This window comes from Alligator sinensis, unplaced genomic scaffold (assembly GCF_000455745.1).
Source record: "Alligator sinensis unplaced genomic scaffold, ASM45574v1 scaffold176_1, whole genome shotgun sequence".
Lineage (NCBI taxonomy): Eukaryota > Metazoa > Chordata > Crocodylia > Alligatoridae > Alligator > Alligator sinensis.
In genome coordinates, this window is record NW_005842471.1 from 428,925 (window position 1) to 449,427 (window position 20,503).

The 20,503-nt window shown below is 41.2% G+C and overlaps 1 protein-coding gene across 1 annotated transcript in view; it reads right to left on the reverse strand.

Annotated features, from left to right (window-relative positions):
* The window catches only part of BICC1 (BicC family RNA binding protein 1), a gene marked incomplete at its 5' end in the record, with an annotated part of 236,925 nt that overhangs the window by 21,853 nt on the left and 194,569 nt on the right, over positions 1-20,503 (reverse strand). The window contains 10 exons of the mRNA XM_006030884.3: positions 314-470; positions 5,148-5,302; positions 6,507-6,546; positions 7,914-8,079; positions 11,361-11,517; positions 12,842-12,983; positions 13,239-13,435; positions 13,837-13,995; positions 15,097-15,283; positions 16,533-16,664. Coding sequence (XP_006030946.1) covers positions 314-470; positions 5,148-5,302; positions 6,507-6,546; positions 7,914-8,079; positions 11,361-11,517; positions 12,842-12,983; positions 13,239-13,435; positions 13,837-13,995; positions 15,097-15,283; positions 16,533-16,664 — 1,492 coding nt within the window. The remainder of the gene's footprint in view (positions 1-313; positions 471-5,147; positions 5,303-6,506; positions 6,547-7,913; positions 8,080-11,360; positions 11,518-12,841; positions 12,984-13,238; positions 13,436-13,836; positions 13,996-15,096; positions 15,284-16,532; positions 16,665-20,503) is intronic.

Here is a 20,503-nt window from a genome sequence, read left to right on the forward strand (position 1 = left end):
TAGTTCACTGAAACCTTCACTGAAAAATAAGAATCTCCAGGGACACCATTTTCTGTGCCATTACTATTTTCCATGAATTTTCCTCTTTTGAAACATTAATTTGTCATGTAGTTATTATCCAGTTTTGTCTTTGCTTTGTACTTGTTCAAACAAACTGTTTAATATATTTAATTAAATCCTTTAAAATATTTAGGCAAATATTTACTGAAGTTAACCACATTTAAAAATGCAGGACCAGCAATTAAAGCAAAATTTGAACCTCGAATCCCAAGATTTTCTTTTTTAATGAAATACGTTGACAAGAAATACTTACTGGATTTGTTTTGTTTTCGTTTGGGGCTGCCAATCGATGACACAAATTCATTACGAGTTGTGGGAGCAATACCGTTATGATCTCGCCAGTTATCAGACTCACTGCCATTTCCTAAATGCTCCCGACTGTTAGAACGTGAGAGAGACATTGATGAACCCTGCAAGTCCCCAAAACGAAAAAAAGAAATCAAAAACTAGTGCAAAACCAATAAGAGTTTCAATGCAAATTGACTGGTCATTTCCCAGAAAATAATCCCATAAAAATACACCAGATTTTAAGGTTTAAAATACATTATTAACAGGTAATTGCTATTAAAGTAATAAATGCATTTTACATATTCTAGACAGAGCTCTTGTTTTTGTAATAAGTTTATGAAATTCAAGTAGAAGTTACTTAAAAAAAACAAACAAACTTAATATCAAAGTCTTTTATATTCCTAAATTTGTTATAAGATTCTATGAAGAGGGACATCACTCAACAGTAATTGTTCTGAGAATCATTGAGAAGTAGGGCCAGAACAGACCTCCACAGGTCACCTAGTACAAATGCCTGCCTGAGAGGGGATCAACTCTATCTGAACCAACCTACATACAACCATCGTCAAACCCAGGGGTGGGAATCATTTCAGCTGGAGGACCACTTAATGAGTTTCAGGGACCTCTCAAAGGCCACATCCATCTCTCTGTCTCTTCTCTTCATCACTTCTCTCCTCCTCCTCTCTTCCCTCCTCTCTCTTCTCTCCCTCTGTCTGTCTATCTCTGTCTCTTCTCTTTCTATCTCTCTCCTCCCCCCTTCCTTTCCTCCAGAACCCAGCCAAAGTTGTAGTTTGTCAGGAGCCCCAGTGCTCAGCTGTGGACCCAGGCAGGACCTTCTGGGTGGTGACAGCTGGGTGGGTGACAGCGTCAGCTTTGGTGGGGTTCTGGAGGGAGGGGGAGAGAGGGAGGTAGAGAAAGTTGGAGAGAAGAGAAAAGAGACAGAGAGAGACACTGCAGCCCACCTAGCACAGCAGCAGCTTCTGCCTGGGTACACAGCTGAAGCTGTTGGCAGGCTCTGGGCAGGAGCTTCCACCCTGCCAGGCAGGTGTTGGGTATGGATGGCAGAGGCAAGTTCTGTGTCCTTGCTACTGAACCTACCCATGGTGTCCACAGCTGACGTTACTGCCTACCTGCTCCAGGAAAAGCCCCGAGCTGGTCGACAGCTGATGACCAGGGATCCGGGTTTTTTATTTCCCATGGAAAAACAGAATGAAGAGCGGATTTTACTTTTTACTGGAGGCAAACCCAGATTTCTCATTTTACCGGAGAAACCCGTGGATTTTGCAGTTTTGCAATGAGTTCCCTGCAGGCTGGCAGCTGGGAGGAAGTGCAGGAGGAGGGCAGTGGGACAGGGGGTGCCATGTGCATGTACATGCACATGGCCCCAAACAGCCCAGAGAGCAGCTCCTGCAGGAAAGTGGGGGAGGGGAAAGAGGGGGATTGAAGCCCCCATAGGGAGGGAGGGTGCTGGACATGGCTGGGGCTGTTGCCCAGCTGGGTGGTGCATGGGGCTTGAGGCGCAGAGCCACAACATGTAGCTGCAAGGCCCCAGGAGGGAACGGGACGGGGCCCCGGGTGGCAAGTCCGGTGGGGCAGGGGAGGCGGGGTTGGCTCCCTGCCGTAGCGCAGACTCCCAAGGAGGACAGGGGAGACCCGGGCCCCCCAGATATGTACACAGGCCAGGTGCAGGCTGCAGGCATGGGTTCCTGCCCTGCTGCCCTCCCCTGGGGCCTCCACAGCCCAGTGAGCCTGACCCAGTGTGGCAGGGCTGTGTGGAGAAGCTGCTCGCTTCTGTGAGCTCTGTGCTGCCTTGGCGACATGCTCCCTGTGCGCACAGCTGCAGTGAGAGCAACTGCATGGGGTTGCGCCCCTTGAAGAAGCCCCATGCACAGGAGGTGTGTGGCCAGGGCAGCGTAGAGCTCGCAGCAGTGAGCAGCTTCTCCGCACAGTCCTGCTCTTCCCTGCCACACCGGGTCAGGCCCACTGGGCTGTGCAGGCCCCAGGGGAGGGCAACAGGGCGGAACCCCGCACCCACCCTGCACACAGGTCTGGGAGGCATGGGTCCCCCCTGTTCTCCTTGGGAGAGCATGCTGTGGTGTGGAGCCAGCACCCCTCCTTGCAGCAGGAGAGAATGGGATCCAGGGACTGCAGATTCAGGTCTGTAGCCCTGGCAGCTGGGGGCCCCCCTCTTTCAACAAGGGGAGCACGGGCACAAGCAGGGCTGGGAGGAGGGGTATGGAGAGCCTTTAATTTTAATCACAGATTTGGGGGGTTTTATTAGAGAATTTGCAATTTTTTATTGGAGAATTTGCGATTTTATATCAGGGAAAACCAGGATCCCTGATGACTGATGCTGCTGGGTGGAAGCAGTCCTATTCACCCATCTGTCAACATATGGCAGCTGGAGTGCTCAAGATACACATTTGTCTCACAGTGGAGTATGCACATAGACAGGCTCTTGAATGAGAATCTTTATTTTCAACATAAAGTATTAATATAAAGCCATCTGCCTTAATATTTCTCAATAACATACATTGTAAGAAAGCACACCAGAAATGAACCACCTGAGGAAAAGACGGAACAAATGACATGAGCTGTTTAAGAAAGATTATTGTAACATTTGTCATAACTGAACAGGTATCTGTGAAACAACTGATTTATCTGTTACTATCGTACACACTGAAATAACATGGAAAATATCAATGTAAACCTGAAATATGATGATTGCCACTAAGGGCAGAGATACACATTTGGGGAGGTTAGAGAGAGTTAAAAATGGCCACCTGATCATTTGGGGTGATGGGGCTAGTGGGGAGGCTTGCGGGTATTGGGGGAGCAAGAAGGCTTCAAGGGAGGGTGGGGAAGGGAGTCAGAGGGTAAACAGGTCTGCGGGAGGGACTAAGGGGCAAGAGCAGTTTGCTGAGAGGGATTTATTTGGGGGGGGGGTCTCAAAGGGTTTGGTGGGATCCAGGGGGTTATAGCAGGGCTCTTGGGGTAGTGGAGGGCTTAGGAGTACCCCCCCACCAAACCTCCCCCACTCCCAGATGAATAATGCCCCCCAATCCTACCCAACTCAATTTACCAAGAAGTGGTAGGAAATCTGCCACTACAGGGCTGGTGCCAGTGGCTGGGCTTTCTGGGAGCTGTACAGAAGTTCAGTTAGATCGGTTTCACCTGAGCTGATTATGGCTAGACTACCACTTCGGAGGTTCAGTTAACTTGGATTGGGTTAGCCATTTTTAGACCACTCTAAGCTTCCTGAACCTCTGTACAGCTCACACTTAGATCCACCTAATTATAGGGATCTAAGTGTAAGGTCTGCACCTTGATGAAGCTAGATCGGGTAGCCATTTTTAATGTGATCTAACCTCCCCAAGGCTAGGGACAGACATTCAAAAAGCCTGAGCCTGAATTGTTCTATCTTTGCAGGTTAGTCTAACCTGGCTAGGCTGAACTGGTTGGTGACTGGACAGACATTCTCTCTGGACTGAGGAAATTCAGGCACATGCCTGCAGTGTCTCACGCTAGAAGCTGTGGGGTGCTAGAGCAGCTCTCCCTTTACTTGCACAGCACTGAGCTGAGATGGGGTGGGGGGGAGGGCACGACCAGGCCCTGGCAGGACCTCTGATTAGGGAGGTCTCCCTGCACCATCCCAGGCTTTTCCCTGTTGGCTGCTCAAGGGGCAGGAGTGTTGCCAGACCACAGACCCCTACTAGCACTCTGAGGCAAGGGGAGTATCTGCAGTGCATGTATCTGTTGATATGGAGCTTTTCAATCTTCCTCCCTGCTTCTTTATACTGTCTGCAGCAAACTGATAGGCAAGCAAGCCAGCAAAGAGCTGATAACAGTGTTTATTATCTCATCAGCAAAACAACAGCCTCTCTCCATTAGTTAAAACTTTTCTTAAACAGCTTACCAGCTGTCCTGTTGATTAGCTCCAAAACTGTTCTGTCTGCCTGTCCCAGTGAAATTGGGGACCCACACAGACACCTCTCAGGCATTAGCTAGCATATCACATGCCTAGGGTCCACGAGTCTGGGGTCTGTGCTGTGGGAGATGGGGGGGAGGGGATTCTTGCTTAAGCAGTGAGGGTGGGGTAGGACAGGGGGAAGCCAGGGGGAGCTCCAGCCAGGGAGCAGCGGGGCAGGGCCAAGCAGAGAGCCCAGGCCTTCACTGTATTAACTCTTACAATAGTACGCTAGAGTTCTGCCTGGAATTTACAGTTATCCTCTGCCTGATTCTTAAGAACACGGGCATATAAACAAGTTATGTGATAAATGACAGAACTTTACACTGAGTCAATTGCTCCACTGTAACAGCTCATATACATGCTCCTTATCCCTAAGTAAATGAAAGCTAACCCATAGCAGCGTAGCCCTCAGCGAAAGAAGGGTAAGTTGACAGTTTTAAGCATTCATATTCCACAAGGTAAGAGCACACACATGGAAAGTTATGAGGAGTAGTGTATGTGCTCTAAATTTCTAGTCATATTTAAATCTCACAATAACCTCTTGTGTGCTCATGCCCTCAGCCTTTCTATCCATTTACCCATAAAATACAAGTCACAGCATTCTTCTTGGTTTAACAAGAGAAACTGTCAGGAACCGTTTTTTATGTAAGTGAAGAAGAGTGAACATGGAATTTGCTTACATATAAGCAGCTGTTTGCTGGATGCATCCACAATACATCTTAAAGCATTAAGAGTAGAGAGTCATTTACGGGATTTTCTTTTAGATTTAGCCATTTAGCTTTTAAAAACTCCTTTATCGTTTACTACATCGTACTATGGTTTTACATACCTCATATGTAGTTGTCATTGATGGCTTGTATGGTACATGATTAGCTCTTCTTAATTCCTTAATAGTTTCTGCAGGCATTGATTTGGAAAACCCTAACCCACTCCACGTATTTGTTGGAGTTCTCACTTCTGTTACAACTGGCTTCTTTAACATTGCTTAGAAAAGCAAAGATAGATAAACAAAAGCATTAATAAGAGTAATGAAAGAGATGCAGGCACCTTCCAAACATTCTCAATGCTATTGCATCTCACTTAATTATACAACACTTCATTCTAATTCGTAAGGGGCAGTGCGGAGCTCGCAGCAGTGCAGTTTCCCTGCCCAGCCCCGCTCTGCCTTGCTGCATTGGATGCCACCTGCTGGGCTACAGACGCCCTAGGGGAGGGCAGCAGGACAGGGAACCCAAGACCACAGCAGGCCACCCACCCCGTGCACAAATCTGGGGGTCACATGGCTCACTTGACCCTCCCCTGGCAGTGTGCACAACACCAGGGAGCCGAGTCCGCAGTGGACAGCCTGCACCACCGCACTCCCCCACCCCAGGCTCTGCTCCAGCCCATGTGGAAGGGGAAGCCATGTTCCGCAATCTGTTCCCCTCTCAGGCCAGAAGAGCTGCCGCCTCCCGCGGGCAGCACGTGGGGCTCAGGCACTGTGGGGCAGGGTCCCTGGCCCTGTAGCCCTAGCAGCTGGGGGCCCCCTCTGGCAGGGCTGGGGGGGGTGTCGAGGGTCACCAGCAAGGCTGGGGGGAGGGGGGCTGTTGGTGGGGTGTGAGAGGCACCAGCAGGGCCTAGGGGGCTGTGGTTTGGGAGTGAGGAGCCTGGACCTGCATCCTGGTGAGCTAAGGGGGCAGGAGGAGCTCTGATTTTTCATGATAAAACCCCCAAAATCAAATGCCAAAATTTAACGGTATTTAGAATGTATTTTATTGTAGTGATAGGCACTGGCAGGGTTCCAAATTGCTTTAAAATTGTAAATATATCAATAAAACATTGTGTTCAATTGATATCTATATGTATAGTGGCATTTCATTTTAATCACAGATTTTGGGGGTTTTATCAGAGAATTTGATATTTTTTTTTAATCAGGGAAAATCAGGATCTCTGGCTATGACAACTGTCATGTGTGAGATCTAAAACTGTTACTAGTATGATCTCCCTCTCTCTCTGTTATAAAACTTATATATTTATACCGACAATGTTCTATAAATTGGTATTCAAAATTTCAAATGAGATTACAGAGTTTATTTTACCTAATTTTAGCAAAAATAAAACATAAAAAGTTGAAACTTAAGAAAAAAAATCTATTGCTGGAATGACAAACAAACAAATGTAACTCAGAAGTTGCTCTTTCTCCACGTACCTTTAGTTGCTAATAGCTTCTTCTGTTCATAGTCAAATGCCTAAAAATTAAACAGGAAGAAAATCTCTCAATTGCTGCTCTAACAAAATGTCATTATAGTTCTTAGCTCTTTCGAAAACAAAGGTTTTGAACACAGCCCATAAATTCATCTAGGAGGAATGTTAGCCACTATACAACAATGTGGCGGTTGTCCAATGAAAGTCTAATGTGCTTAAAACATTCATTGAAAATAACCTACTTAGAACTATACATTTTTCTCTTTGACATACATTTGAGTGCAGTTGGGGAAGTATTTAAAGTTCCCCTATGTGGCATTTTTAATTAGACATTATTTCAACTATAGTTTTGAATTCCTGAACTACTTATTGATAGTAAGCATTTAAAACTCTGAGAAAACAAGTTCAACAGTAGGAAGTGGGAAATAGATCTGTTGAAAGCCTCTAGCCCAAAGTAAACCTGGAGAATAGTAAAGGTGATATCATGTGTATCCACTGTAGATTACCGAGAGGATGGAGAGATGACACTTATTTTAAAAAAAAATAAATCAAAGTATCCAAACCACAGGACAGGCTTGTGGGAGGACTTTAATTAATTACAATGATATCTGTTGGAAGAGTAACAGCAGTACACAGGCACTCGAGCAAGTTTTTGGAGTTTGTTAGGGACAACTTTTTGGGATGACAGAAGCCAACTAAGAAAGAAGCACTGATACATTTGCTGTTCATAAATAGAGAGGAATTGGTTGATAAACTGACAGTAGAAGGCAAATGATAAGAGTTCAAGACCCCAGGAAAAGTATGTAAGGAAGGAAAGCACCAAAATAAAAACCTTGGAATTCAGAAAAGTAAACTTAACACATTCAGCAATGGGAGGTTTTGCCTCAGGAGTTTTGCCAAGTCATAAATTTACATGATCACTTATGTCACAGGCTTCATCTCTCTCAAACTGTCACAAAGCCAACTCCTGAAAAACCTAGAAGTGTAACATTTTTTTCTGTGTCGTCTCTTCTTTGTAGTCAACTGATGAGGGGACAGAGCTTCAAATTATTGAGGGAAAGGACTGGAGAAAAAGTACTCTCCCAACATAACATTTGTATCTTCTTGTAATCAGAGGTATAGCTTATTCTGTCTAATTTTGATGTAAATTAAATGAAGTCAGGACCCTGAAGCACTTTTTATACATTTAGTTTGCCATGTGGAAAAGATATGCTGTGAAGGAACATTTGTCACAACAAGAAGAGAATTAACATTACTAAATGCACTGGAATGCAACTTAACTAATATTGATAACCATTTAATCTGCCAAATCAATTTTTCGCATCACTTGCTATTTTATGGGCATTTATCAGCAATCTTTACTGCTCAGGTTACTTAATAAAACCAAATCTAATATAGTATTAACATGTACCTGCATATTTACAAATGATGGCTGTGGAGCAAGACGTGCTCTCTCACAATTCTGTTGTGCAGCTGCGGCCCTCTCTGCTGCTCGTTCACTCCCAGGAGCCTTTTTATCAGCCACTGGACTGTCAGAAGAACTCAGCTCGGTGTCAGACAGCAATCTCTCTGCAGTGCTGGAAAAGCAGAGTAATTTTTTTATGGTTTACTACTTCATTAGCCATTCTATGCTTTTTTCAAAATTTCATTAATATTCTTTCCTAAAATTCTATTTTTACACCAATTTTAAAAAAAGAAAAATCTCATTTACTCTGAATAGGCTAATACCTGAACTTACAAACACACTGATCTGATAAAAATACATCAGTTCAAAAAAGGTTCCTAGTTCAGCCCCTCATTTGCCTGAATCTTGGCAACTTGAGCAGCTTCACACCCTGTGAAGATAAAATGAAAGGGAAAACCATGTCTTGGAAACTCCAGTTGCACTTATAAAAGCATCTATTAGAATAACTTTTCACTACAATGATCACCTTTTGTGGGCACTTTCCCCAAGACACAGAAAAGCAGTCATACAGGTTTCCCTCGCTTTATGCATGTTCTGTACATACGAATTTTCTCTTATGCAATGACCATTTTTATTCCAAAAATTAGTTACATGTGAGGTAAATTCACTCTTCTGTGATAGGTATGGCAGAAGCCCACAGCCAGCTACTTTGTGCGGTGCATTGTGGGAGTGATGTGTACCAAAATATAGTCTCCTGTGTGGATCTGTGCTCCTCACTCGTTGTCTGAGACAAGTATTTCTGTAGTTACCATCCCCATTATGGTAACATTCACCATTACCCTGTGCTTGTGTATGCTGTCTGCTGTTGGTAAGTACCAAAATGTTCTTGTAAAAGTGGGTCTGGGGGTCAGTACAGTCGAGGTCTTGGAAGATATCCCTATTTGTTACATTATAACGTGGGTTCCCTTTACATGAATTCGAGTTATGCTGAGTTTTCCAGGAACGCATGTACAGCATAAAGCAAGGGAAACCTGTATTTTAAATAACTACATAATTCCTAACAAAGAAAATACCAAGGTAAACTGCATATATGCTAATAATGTACAAAGAGGGTGCGTCTACATGTGATGCTATGTCGCTGTAGCAATGCACTAAGGCAACGTAGTGCTGGCAGTCACAATCCATGATGCCGCAGCTATATCGCCATAGTGACGTGCTCCCTTGTTATTGCATGTTGCTACCACAACTTAACAGCTAAAAATAACTGTACAAGGTGCACATGGCACAATACGGGCTGGTACTGCACCATCATTTATTACTCCAAAAGGAAGTACTAAATGACAGCGCAGTAACAACGGCGCCGTAGGGGCACATGTAGACATGCCCAGACAATATTAAATTGTATTAATCTAGTATTCCAAAGCTATATAATTAAAATCAAAGAAATGTACATGAGGGTATACATAACTATCATTATATAGTAAAATAAATAAAGGCAGCTAAGCAAATTAAAATTAAATTACCCTGAAGAACACTGAAAAATTCCCAACAGTGAGGTATTTTATGATGAGTTCCCAAGGGGAGACAGTGGAAACTCTCTTCAGGTTATTTAAAACTTCCGAATGCCAGCCAACATGGCTTTGTGACTGGCAGTCTTGCCTGACCAACCTCATCTTCTATGACCAGGTAACATATGCCTTGGACAAGGGAGATGATGTGGACATCATAAATCTGGACTTCAAGGCCTCTGACCTAGTTCCCCATGATGTCCTCATGGTTAAGCTGGGGAACTGTGGCCTTGGTCATCATATGGTTTGATGGCAAGGCAACTGGCTATGAGGTCAGACCCAAAGAGTACTAGTTGAAGGGAGCAAATCAACATGGCGCAGGGTTACCAGTGGAGTCCCTCAGGGCTTGGTACTCAGGCCAGTACTCTTTTAACATTTTCATCAACGATATAGATTCAGAAGTCAGATGTGAACTGGCCAAGTTCGCAGATGATACCAAATTATGGGGGAGGGCTGTCATACTGCAGGACAGCTGGGAATACAGGCCAACTTGGACACACTCTTAAGGCGGGCCGACCAAAACTGGATGGCCTTCAATGCAGAGAAGTGCAAGGTACTGCACCTCGGTAGGAAGAACCCTCAGCATACTTACAGGCTCAGCAGTGCTACACTTGCTGCCACCACGACCAAAGGGGACTTGGGGGTCTTGATTGAACACAAGATGAATATGAGCCACCAATGATGCAGTGGTGGGCAAAGCTAACCAAACACTGGCATGCATGATGCATCTCAAGAAAAACCAGGGAAGTCATCCTCCTGCTTTACTCGGCCCTGGTGAGACTGCAGCTGGAGTACTGCATTCGATATTGGGCCCCCCCACTTCAGGAAGGATGTAGAGAAGCTTGAGAGTCCAGAGAAGCCCTTGTATGATCCAAGGCCTGGAGGGAAGGCCGTATGAGGAGAGGCTGAGGGACTTGGGACTCTTCAGCCTGGTGAAAAGAAGGCTCAGGGGGTACATCAGGACCTGGGAGAACACTTGTTCACCAGAGTCCCCCAAAGGATAACAAGGTCTAACGGCCATAAACTCCAGGAAGGCCGATTTAGACTGGATATAAGAAAAAAGTTCTTTATGGTGTGCATGTGCAGGGTCTGGAACAAACTCCCCCCAGAGGTGGTGCAAACACCTACTCTGGACTTCTTCAAAAAACAGCTGGATGTATTTCTTGCTGGGGTCACTTGATACCGGTTGACTTCCTGCCTATGACAGGGGGGCTGGACCTGATGGTCTCATGAGGGCCCTTCCAGCCCCTAATGGCTATGAAATCTATGAAACTAGACTGGAGGAAAACTGAACAAAGTATAACTGACAAGGAAGAAAATATGAATTGGAAAAAGGAGACTGATCCAAAAAGTGTTATCTACAGATAATTGCCAATTTTTCAATTGGCCTTCTTCAACAACTTGGGAAAGTAACTTTATTTGCTGAATATTGTTTGTCATTAAGAAAAAAAAAATCTCAAGTGCACGACTTCTCACAGCAAGGACAGTCAGTGATAAAGTTCTACTGAAAAGAACTATAATATAGTAACTTATAGTATACTTATAAGTTACTATACTAGTTACTATACTTACACTATAAGTTATAGTAACTTATAGTATAACTATAAGCTCCTCAGAGAAGAGAATTTAGGAGGAGAGGAGGGGAAGATGGAAGCAATGTTTTTGGGGAGCAAATAAAAAGGAAAAAATTAAATGTAAAATGAAGTACAAAAATATGAAGAACTTCTACAAATAGTAGAAATATATTAAGTACAGCCAAGTCTGATTAAGAACAGTTCTCCAAATATTCATCAATGACTGAACCAGATATCCTGACCTAAGGAACACGTTATATATTTCTACCATCACTAAATTCTATACTTCTAAACTTAGAAGTCTTACATACTGTAAGTGAGAGTTTTTGGTGCCTTGCAATAACTCTACAGTTTGTCTCTTAGCACATGATTGTTTTGAAGAACTCATCATCTGCTTCAGATCACTGGCATTGGCGGAATGTGATGGACTTCTTGGCATGCCTACTTCTACAAAAGCATCATTGCAACCTACAAAACCAAGAAAAACAATGGTAATATAAAGCCCTTTTTATTCCAATACAGTTATTATACATAATGCTAGCAGTCATTGCTATGAATTTAAAACTATTTTCACACTCTGTATGTAAATCTCTATGATTTAAGGAAAGACTAATTTATTCAAAGCTAAATAGCCATAGTTATTTCATTTACTTATATTCAAGTATGCATTGACATGTGTGGTTTACTGCAAACCTGAAGAGTATTTTTTCAAGTTAAGCAAGATTTAGCTATATAAGGATACTGTCAAAGCTAACAACGTCAGAAATGACTGGGGATTTTGGATGCATTTTAGGGATTTAGGTACCTCACTCAATACAGGATGTTGAGGCTGACTGATGAGCACTTTCTAGCAATCAGTCCTTTTAATGTTTTGATTTCGGCAGTCAGAAACTGAAGCACTCAAAACCAGCAGAAAATTGAAAAAAAAATCTTTGCCTAAACATCAAAGTATCTAAAAGTACCTACATGTGAGACTGAACAAAAACAAAGTAATGTTTTAACATTAAACAGCTCAACACTTAATTTTCTTTAAATTATGACTGATTGCATATTTCTAACTAGCCAATGAGTATTTCATTAAAATCAATGTTCAGGGTGACTGTGAACCTAACAAAAAAGAAACTTCCTTTGCACAAACATAATATTTGTGAGAGAGGAATGCAGCCTCTCTACACAGTCTTGTTTCTTTTTGATAAATCCTGGTTTACTTCTCTTCCACAATGGGAATGCAAAGATTACTGTGTAGCTAACAAACCTATTAAATTGATGAAAACATCAAAATAAAATACATAACTAACTTCCCTGGTTGTCAGAGGGTTGTTTTTTTTTATAGGACTATAACTGTGTTGGTCAAGGGTGGGGTTTTGAGGGGGGGTTGGTTTGTTGTTGTTTTTAAACCAATGCAATTATACTAGCACACGACTGTGAACTGGTTCCTTATCAGTGATGTTTTTGAAAGGTTAACTTGCATGTGTGTCCACACTGTCCTACAACAAATGTGAATTGGTTCCTAATCAGTAACATTTTGGAACTGTTAAACTGTTATCTGTATCTGCACCCACAGAAACAATGTGGTGCAAACACATTAACTGATCTTATAATATTCATGGAACTGGACAACTTTTATACAATCTCTTAGATAACATGTGTATGATATAAGGCTTGATTGTCAAAAAAAGATAATGGCAAAAATTTCATCTCAACATGTGATTATTTGTTTGTGAAATGGACATACATTAATCAAATGAACATTACCACCAATTACTATAAAAAATACAAGTCAAGATGTTACCATCTGTAGTATCTGATTTGGCAGTCACTTGTTCTGAGGTGCTATGACTACTTGTTGGTCTTACTGGATCACTGTGGTTTGTGCTCAACACATTTTCTCCTAGTGATGAGGCAGATAGTGCAGCATAGCTGATATTTGAGGTCTGAAATAATTAACAAAATATGTTTTAAAAACATTTTGATATTTGACTTCCTCCTTTTTCCTTGCATTCACACATGAACGTTGGCTACAAGTTTTGCTTCTTTAATGATGAGGTTACATTTTGTAAGCATTTATATTGCAGTCAGAATCTGAGTGATCTTAGATGAATGACAGATGGTTTTTCTTAAATTATTTTAGACTAGACTCATAACAAATAAGACAAATGGTCATCTAGGCTGTACATCATAATGCTTACCTTCACATGACCATTTAAAGAAGTTGAGCCTTTTTTCTTTTCTGGTTGCATACCACTGACATGGACATCAATGGGAGTCAAGCCAGGAGGGGGAGATGGTGTATTCTGGCTATAATTAGGTACTCCAGATAGCAGAATACTAGTTAAAGTGGCTTGGGCAGTAGACGGTATCATCAGGTGTGGTATAGCAGAAAAACCTGTATAAAAAAATTAAGTCATGTTTGGATTAGCTGACAAGATGAGTATATCAGATAGTAAATCAAACTGAATTACGATGGAATACAATATAAAATCTTTTGGATTTAATTATACTGAACATTAACATGCAAAGCCAATTATTTAATGTAGTATTTGATACTTAGATTTTTATATTTTCTCATTTAAAAAAATACTAGAAAGTTGAATATTACATTATAAAATGCAATTATATTAATCTAAAGAAATCAAATTGGCATATTTATACATTTATGTAAAACAAAGGTTTAAGAATCTCTACTTGTGAGACTTCTAAGAGAAAATGGTACCATCTTTTACTTTCTTTATTCTAGTGGCCTAAATAGTTAAGAATTGATCTCATTTGTAGTTAATTTCTACTAACCTGTGGCATTTGTGTTAGCAAGAGATGCTGCCCATAATGTAGGGCTAGGTGTGCCTGAACTTGGACTCTGTAAAGGACTAACAGAACTATTAAGGGCATTCAAGAGGGAGTTTGGAGTAGTGGAGGTGTTGACAGATAGGGCAGTAGGACCCAACAGACCTGTGGAAAAATTACACATAATGCATATTCATGTGTGATCTTTATTTTTTAAAGATTATATTAATTATTTTTAATACACAACACTATATAACAATCTGCTGATTATTTCTGATTAGAACATACACTGTAATTAAGACAGATTTACTCAACTGAGGATCAATGAAAACCAGGGCCTGTTTGGATCTCAGGAAGTTAAACAAAAAGAAGGAAAATCTCTACTCCTTGTCCAATCAATCTATTTGTTTGCACCACTGTAGTATTTGAATGCTTCTGTTGGCTGCTGCGATTAAGACCTACAACACCTTGTGTATCTACTGAATGTCTCCATACTGTTTCTGTCAAATTTTGCTTCGGGGAAGCATCACCTCAAAATTAGAGGTAATTGCTACTTTGCAGCTTCACTGTTCTCAGGCACCTAACTTTCAGATAGTATTGGACAGTGCCATGGTGAAGAAAAAAAGCTGTCCTTACATAGTAAGATCCTGATTCACCAACATCAGCAAACCTGTTTATTCCTAAGTACTTGCAAAATCAATGGTTGGATTTGACTAGTAATTTTAATATTGAAGATACTATTTCTATATTGATATGTTACTAATTGGAACTTATTTATCAGTATAAAATTTAAGCCAAAAGTATTTAAACCTTCCCTCGTTTGGATTACTTTCAAGGAGAGAATAATTGTAACACAAATAAGACAGGAAGTAACTAGTTTTATGTTGACCATGAAATAAGCTATTTTTTCTTATGACTTGTGGTCTTACATCAGGATCCACTCTTGGGGGGGAAGTGGGGTCTGGTGCTTGTGCACTCTGTCTACATTTTTAACAATACTCCTCCTGTGTTCTGTCATAAATTTATGCTGAAGTGGATGGAGAGATGATTTGAGAGGATCCACTGTGGGTGAGCTCCGAAAGTTGGATTATTATCAAAATGTTATAAAATATTTATCTTCATTCAAGGAGTGTTTGCATTTCACTCAAGTAGGTTTCTATTTGAGAAATCATCAAGTATCTCTATTATACATAATCTCAAATAATATGTGACCTTCCCAATACCTGTGATCAGTGCAAAAGTTCTAAGTAAGAATAAAGTATTTACCTAGTCCAGTGAGTCCTAGCCCTGCTGAAGACAAAATGTCCAAACCAGGACAGGAGAGGCCAACAGGGCATGAAAGTGTAGATAGATTTGCTGCTATGGTGATGCCACTACTTTCAAGTCCCAGGAGACATTTCCTTCCCTCATACATGTTTAAGGCATTTCGTTCCACACTTTTTACAATCACAGACTATTAAAAAAAAAAAAGCAACTGATATAATAATATAATACCAAATTTGTGTAGTACAAGCTTTATGATACTACTTGAGGGCTACAGTAAAGTAAGGTAACAAGACAAAATTAGCTGAAACACTATATCCATTGGTGGTTATTCAGGCATCCAATAGTCTATGGAATTGTTAAAGAATTTTTAATATTTTTGTTCACCTTTAAATATGCAAATAACTTTGTTTTAAGACCCCTACTCCTATTTTTTTAATTAAGTGAGGCTTACAAAGGGAAAAATTGAGGATTATCAGCATTCACCATGATTAAAAGTATTATGGTTGTCCATAATAAAGACCACGCAGGGGTGCTGTTTATGTGCTGTGTCTATATATCTATATAGAGAAGTTAAATGGCAAAGTGATGTCAAATTTATAAGAAACACTTCACACAACAGTATTTCATCTTTATTTAAATGACATGCTTTCTACTAAGGTTTATATAGATGTCTGAGAATACAGAATGTAAACTATTTCTATCTATTCATGTAAGCACTTCTACATTTAAAATCAAAATTGCTGACATGATGGAAAGTGTGTCAGAAGTTAGTCTGTTGATTTGAACCCGTTTAAGGACAGATGTCTGGTTTACAAGCCTACTTAAACTGTTCAGTACACATGGGGAAATAAACACAAAGCCCTGATTACATTTAAATCAGGAAAAGGCAGAAGAATTTTTTTAGTAATTATTAAAATATTAGTGAGTTAGCTGTATTAGAGAGTTAGCTGTATATGATGAAACGTGGTCAGTAATACGTCATAGTAGATCCGCTCATGGAAGTGACTCCACTCTCCTGTGAAATTGTTTGCATGGCCAATACTTTGATAGAACAGATAATAAAAATGTTGTCAAATCTTTTATAAAAAGTACGGGGAAAAATCAGAGCTAGTGTAACAGGCATGATTTCAGCCTAAAAACATTTTTCCAAGTTTAAGATTAACTGAAAAAAAAAAATGGAATTTCCTTTTAGTTTAAATCTAGTGGGGTTAAAGTTCTGATCTCAGAGTATATGATTTCAATGAAAGCAAAAAGGAGCATTTCCTTCAATAAAGTAGAATCTGATCCCATGTCACCACAGCAGTAGCCCTAGGAAAGACAAGACAAGAGAAATCTGCATGGTTCTTTTAAATCTAGTCTCAAAAAACATTATAGGGGCTTCCAATAAAGAGAGCATACATCACAGTTTGCAAAGAAAATATTAGCTTTTCATTAACCTTGCTTGGTTGTTTTGGCTTTGGTTTAAGGCTTATGAAGACATCCAACTGTTCCATTAGTTGAGTGATAAACTGGGGTTCTACTTCAATTTCTTCCTTCATATCAAACATCAGCACAAGAGGCAGGCAACCCTGGAAATTTAAATACAAAAGTTTTTTATGTAAAGATATGTTCATATGAAATATAAAATTTCAGCTAAAAATGGAAAAAGCATTACTATTCTAATCTGATGATATTACATCAATGACATGTGCATTGTATATGATGATCTTTGCATATCAGAATTAAATAGGGCAGAAAAAATTATAATGATCAGCACTTTTCCCCTCAGAATTTTGACCAGAAATCTTGATAGTTTGAAATTGGGACATAAAAAACTATATTATGTGTATGTTATGTTTTCTATAAAAAAAAACAGCTATTTGAATGATGAACTTTTGGAAATGCCTACTATCTAATTTTAAATACTGTAAAAATAATATTTAGCGCTGTTATTTTCTCATATTGTTAACTTTAAGGGCAGAAGAATTAGTGTGTGAAGAAACAATTGGATAGAATACCTCCTTTGAGATTGGAGGTACTACTGTAAAACCAGCATTAAACATTTGCATTTGTCCCATGCAAAGGTAGCTAAATTTACATTTTCAAAGTTTCACATGAAATACCTTTGAAATACCCACGTTTTTAATATCAGACAACACAGATGGGAGAAGAAAGAAACAACTACTTCTTTTTACAGAGCAACAAACAAATGCTAGGTGTTCTGTAAAAAATGAATAAATGTGATGACTATTTCTAGGAGTTGAGAATTTAAACATACTCCATGTGCACATTAAAAATGCATACGAAGATAGTCAAAGCCAGTGATTGACAGTTCACTGACTTTATTTCAGAAAATACCTGATAAAGTAGCCAAAAATATTAAACTCAGAGGATAATCTTACAAATGGTCTTAAAACCTAAATAGAACATACAAGAATACTTCACTGACCACTGAGATGCAGCTACTTCTGAGCTAGGAAAATAGCAGGAGTTCAACAAGTTACTCAGTTTAGAGCAGAAAAGAAAGAGGAAAATAGGATTGCTTCTTTCATAAATGAACACCTATTTCTGAAAGCACTGCTCAAAGTATTTTGTCAGATTTAAATACTGTATAATAGACGTTATATTCTCCTGTACATTCTCAGTCTAACAATCCTTTCTATAAAAATAAATCTTCATCTATGAAAATATCCCATTGGTGACTGATGTGTCTGTAGCACTTCTGAAAAAGACTGCAGCAGTGTCTGAATATGGATTTAGCAGCCTTGACTTTAGTCACTTTTTTTTTTTTTAAATTGGCATACATCTATTTAAAGGACAGAATAACTATGTTGAGACTGCTAACCGAGGATGAAAATATCTTCCTAAATTCAGAAGGTTAACCAGGTAACTAAAAAGGCAGAAACAAAAATGCTAGAGAAGTAATAATGTTCAGATGGTCAAACATTTCAAGATAAGTTTGAATTAATGCTATATTGATTAAGATAAAGAAAACAAAACTATTTTAAGGGTTCAGCTTTTGGAAAACTACAAAAAAAAAAAGCTTGACTTCAGAAAGTTATGTTTGCTAAAGCAGAGTCAAAAGTAACCATTCTTGGAAAATAATACACATTCAAATCAATAATCCCCACCATAACCCATTTTGCTGTGGTAATACAAAAGCTAAGAACATCTAGTTCTCTAGGACAATCACTAGTGCAAGCCCTGGAAGTGACAACCACAGAATCAGCAGGTTAGGTAACACAAAGGAACTCACTCCTACCCCAGCCCATGAACAGGAGTCTAAGAGGACAGGGAAGCCCAGGGCTTCCAATGGCAGGTGCCTGTACACAAAGGCCAGGAGCATGGGGAACAAACAGGAAGAACTGGCCCTTCTGCTAGGCAAAAATGAATACGATCTCCTAGGGATAATGGAGACCTGGTGGGACTCCACCTATAACTGAACCACAGGTATAGATGGCTATACCTTGTACAGGAGGGATCACGTTGCAAGGAAGGGCAGGGGTATAGCCCTCTATGTGAAGAAGCTTTACATTTCCCTACAGAGATTGGCACCCAAGGGGGTGACTTGAGACTCTCTGGGTTACAGTAAGGGGAGAACATGGTAGGGGATGTAACTGTAGAAGTTTATTACAGACCTTCTAGCCAGGAGGAAGAGCTTGACCATGAATTTGCTAAGGAACTGGCAAAGGCTGCACGCTCTTGGTGCATGATTGTCATGGGTGACTTCAATCACCCTGACATCGCATGGAAAGAGCATTCAGCCAAATCTGATCAGTTGCAAAGCTTCCTCACTTGCACTGATGAGCTCTATTTGACCCAAGAAGTCTATGGGCTGACAAGAGGTAAGGCACTGCTGGATCTGGTACTGGCCAAAGGGGATGATCTAGTCAGCAACCTGAGGATTGAAGGGAAGCTTGGTGACAGTGATCACAAGTTGATGACTTTCTCTATTCATCATAAATCTGGCAAATCAGTCAGCAATGCAGAAATCCTTGACTTTAGAAAAGTTGACTTTCACAAACTCAGGAGATTGGTTGTTGTGGCCCTAGGAGACCATGATCTGACAGGGAGGGGAGTCCATAATGAGTGGTCGCTCCTTAAGGACTAGATCCTAAAAGCACAAAGGAAGTCCATTCCGGCCCGTAGCAAAGGTAACAAAAGGGCTGGGAGACCGCCTTGGCTCAATAGGGAACTTATGGACCTCCTGAATCTGAAAAGAGAAACTTATCAGGGATGGAAGTTGGGAACTACCACTAAGGAGGATTACACAGCCCTGGCCCACATCTGTAGGGAGAAGATCAGAAAAGCCAAGGCTGAAACTGAACTCAGACTGGCTACGGGAATCAAGGACAAATAAGAAGTCCTTCTTCAAATATATGGGAAGTTGGAAAAAAACCAAGGGCAACATTGGACACTTGCTGAACTAATGGGGCACCTGACAACTGACACCCAGGAGAAAGCTAATTTCCTCAACGATTACTTTGTGTTGGTTTTCCACCAGTTCAAGGGGATCGCCCTGCTTGACAAGATGCAGGACTACCAGGGTAAGGGTGATCATATGCCTAAATTGGCAAAGATTTTGTGCAGGAACAGCTTGAGAGGCTGGACATCTACAAGTCAGCTGGCCTAGATAAAATGCACCCAAGAGGGGGTGTCCACACATGCTTGCAGCAGCTCAAACAGAAGCAATGCAAACTTGAGCTGGGGCTTTTTGCCTCAGTGCACGTGCCCGGACATGTACTTTGTTGTGGAGCAAATTGTGTCTCTTGGGACAAAATAACTCTGCCTGGCTCCTCCCAGATCTGCAGCTAGGGGGAACTAGAGCCGGGGGCCAGCACCTGTGCTGGCCCCAACAGTACAGAAACCTGCCCTGGTAAGCAGCTCAGGGCTACTTGCTCTCAGGAGCTTCTGAGGCCCAGCCACTTGGCATCTGGGGACACTAGCCCCTTGTGTCAGCTAGACTACTGAAGCAGCATCCCAAATTCACTTTTTAAAGTACCCCAAAATCCACATTCTTCCACAATTAGAACAAGAGACAGAGAGAGAGGGGGATTGATCAGATGGGCAATGTTTTATTGCTATATTTACAATGTTAAAGAAACCTGGAAGCCTACCAGTGTGTCTAGCATCATAATAAAATAAATTCTAAATATCTATGTTGTAATGTTTGCTTTTGGTTTCCTTATCACACGGTAAGTGTGGGGTTTGCAGGAGGGTATGGGAAGGGGGTGGGGGCATGTGGGTGGGTGTGGAGGGATGTGGGGGGATGCAGATCAGTGTGTGAGTAGGCATGGGACTGTGGGTGTGGGGGCTGCTTAGGAGGGTGGGTCTCCTGCATGAATGCCGCACGCTCCTGGTGGCTGGGGGGGCACAGCAGCACTGGTAGCAGCAGGAGAGCGGCAGGGGGGGGGAAGGCCCCCCAAAG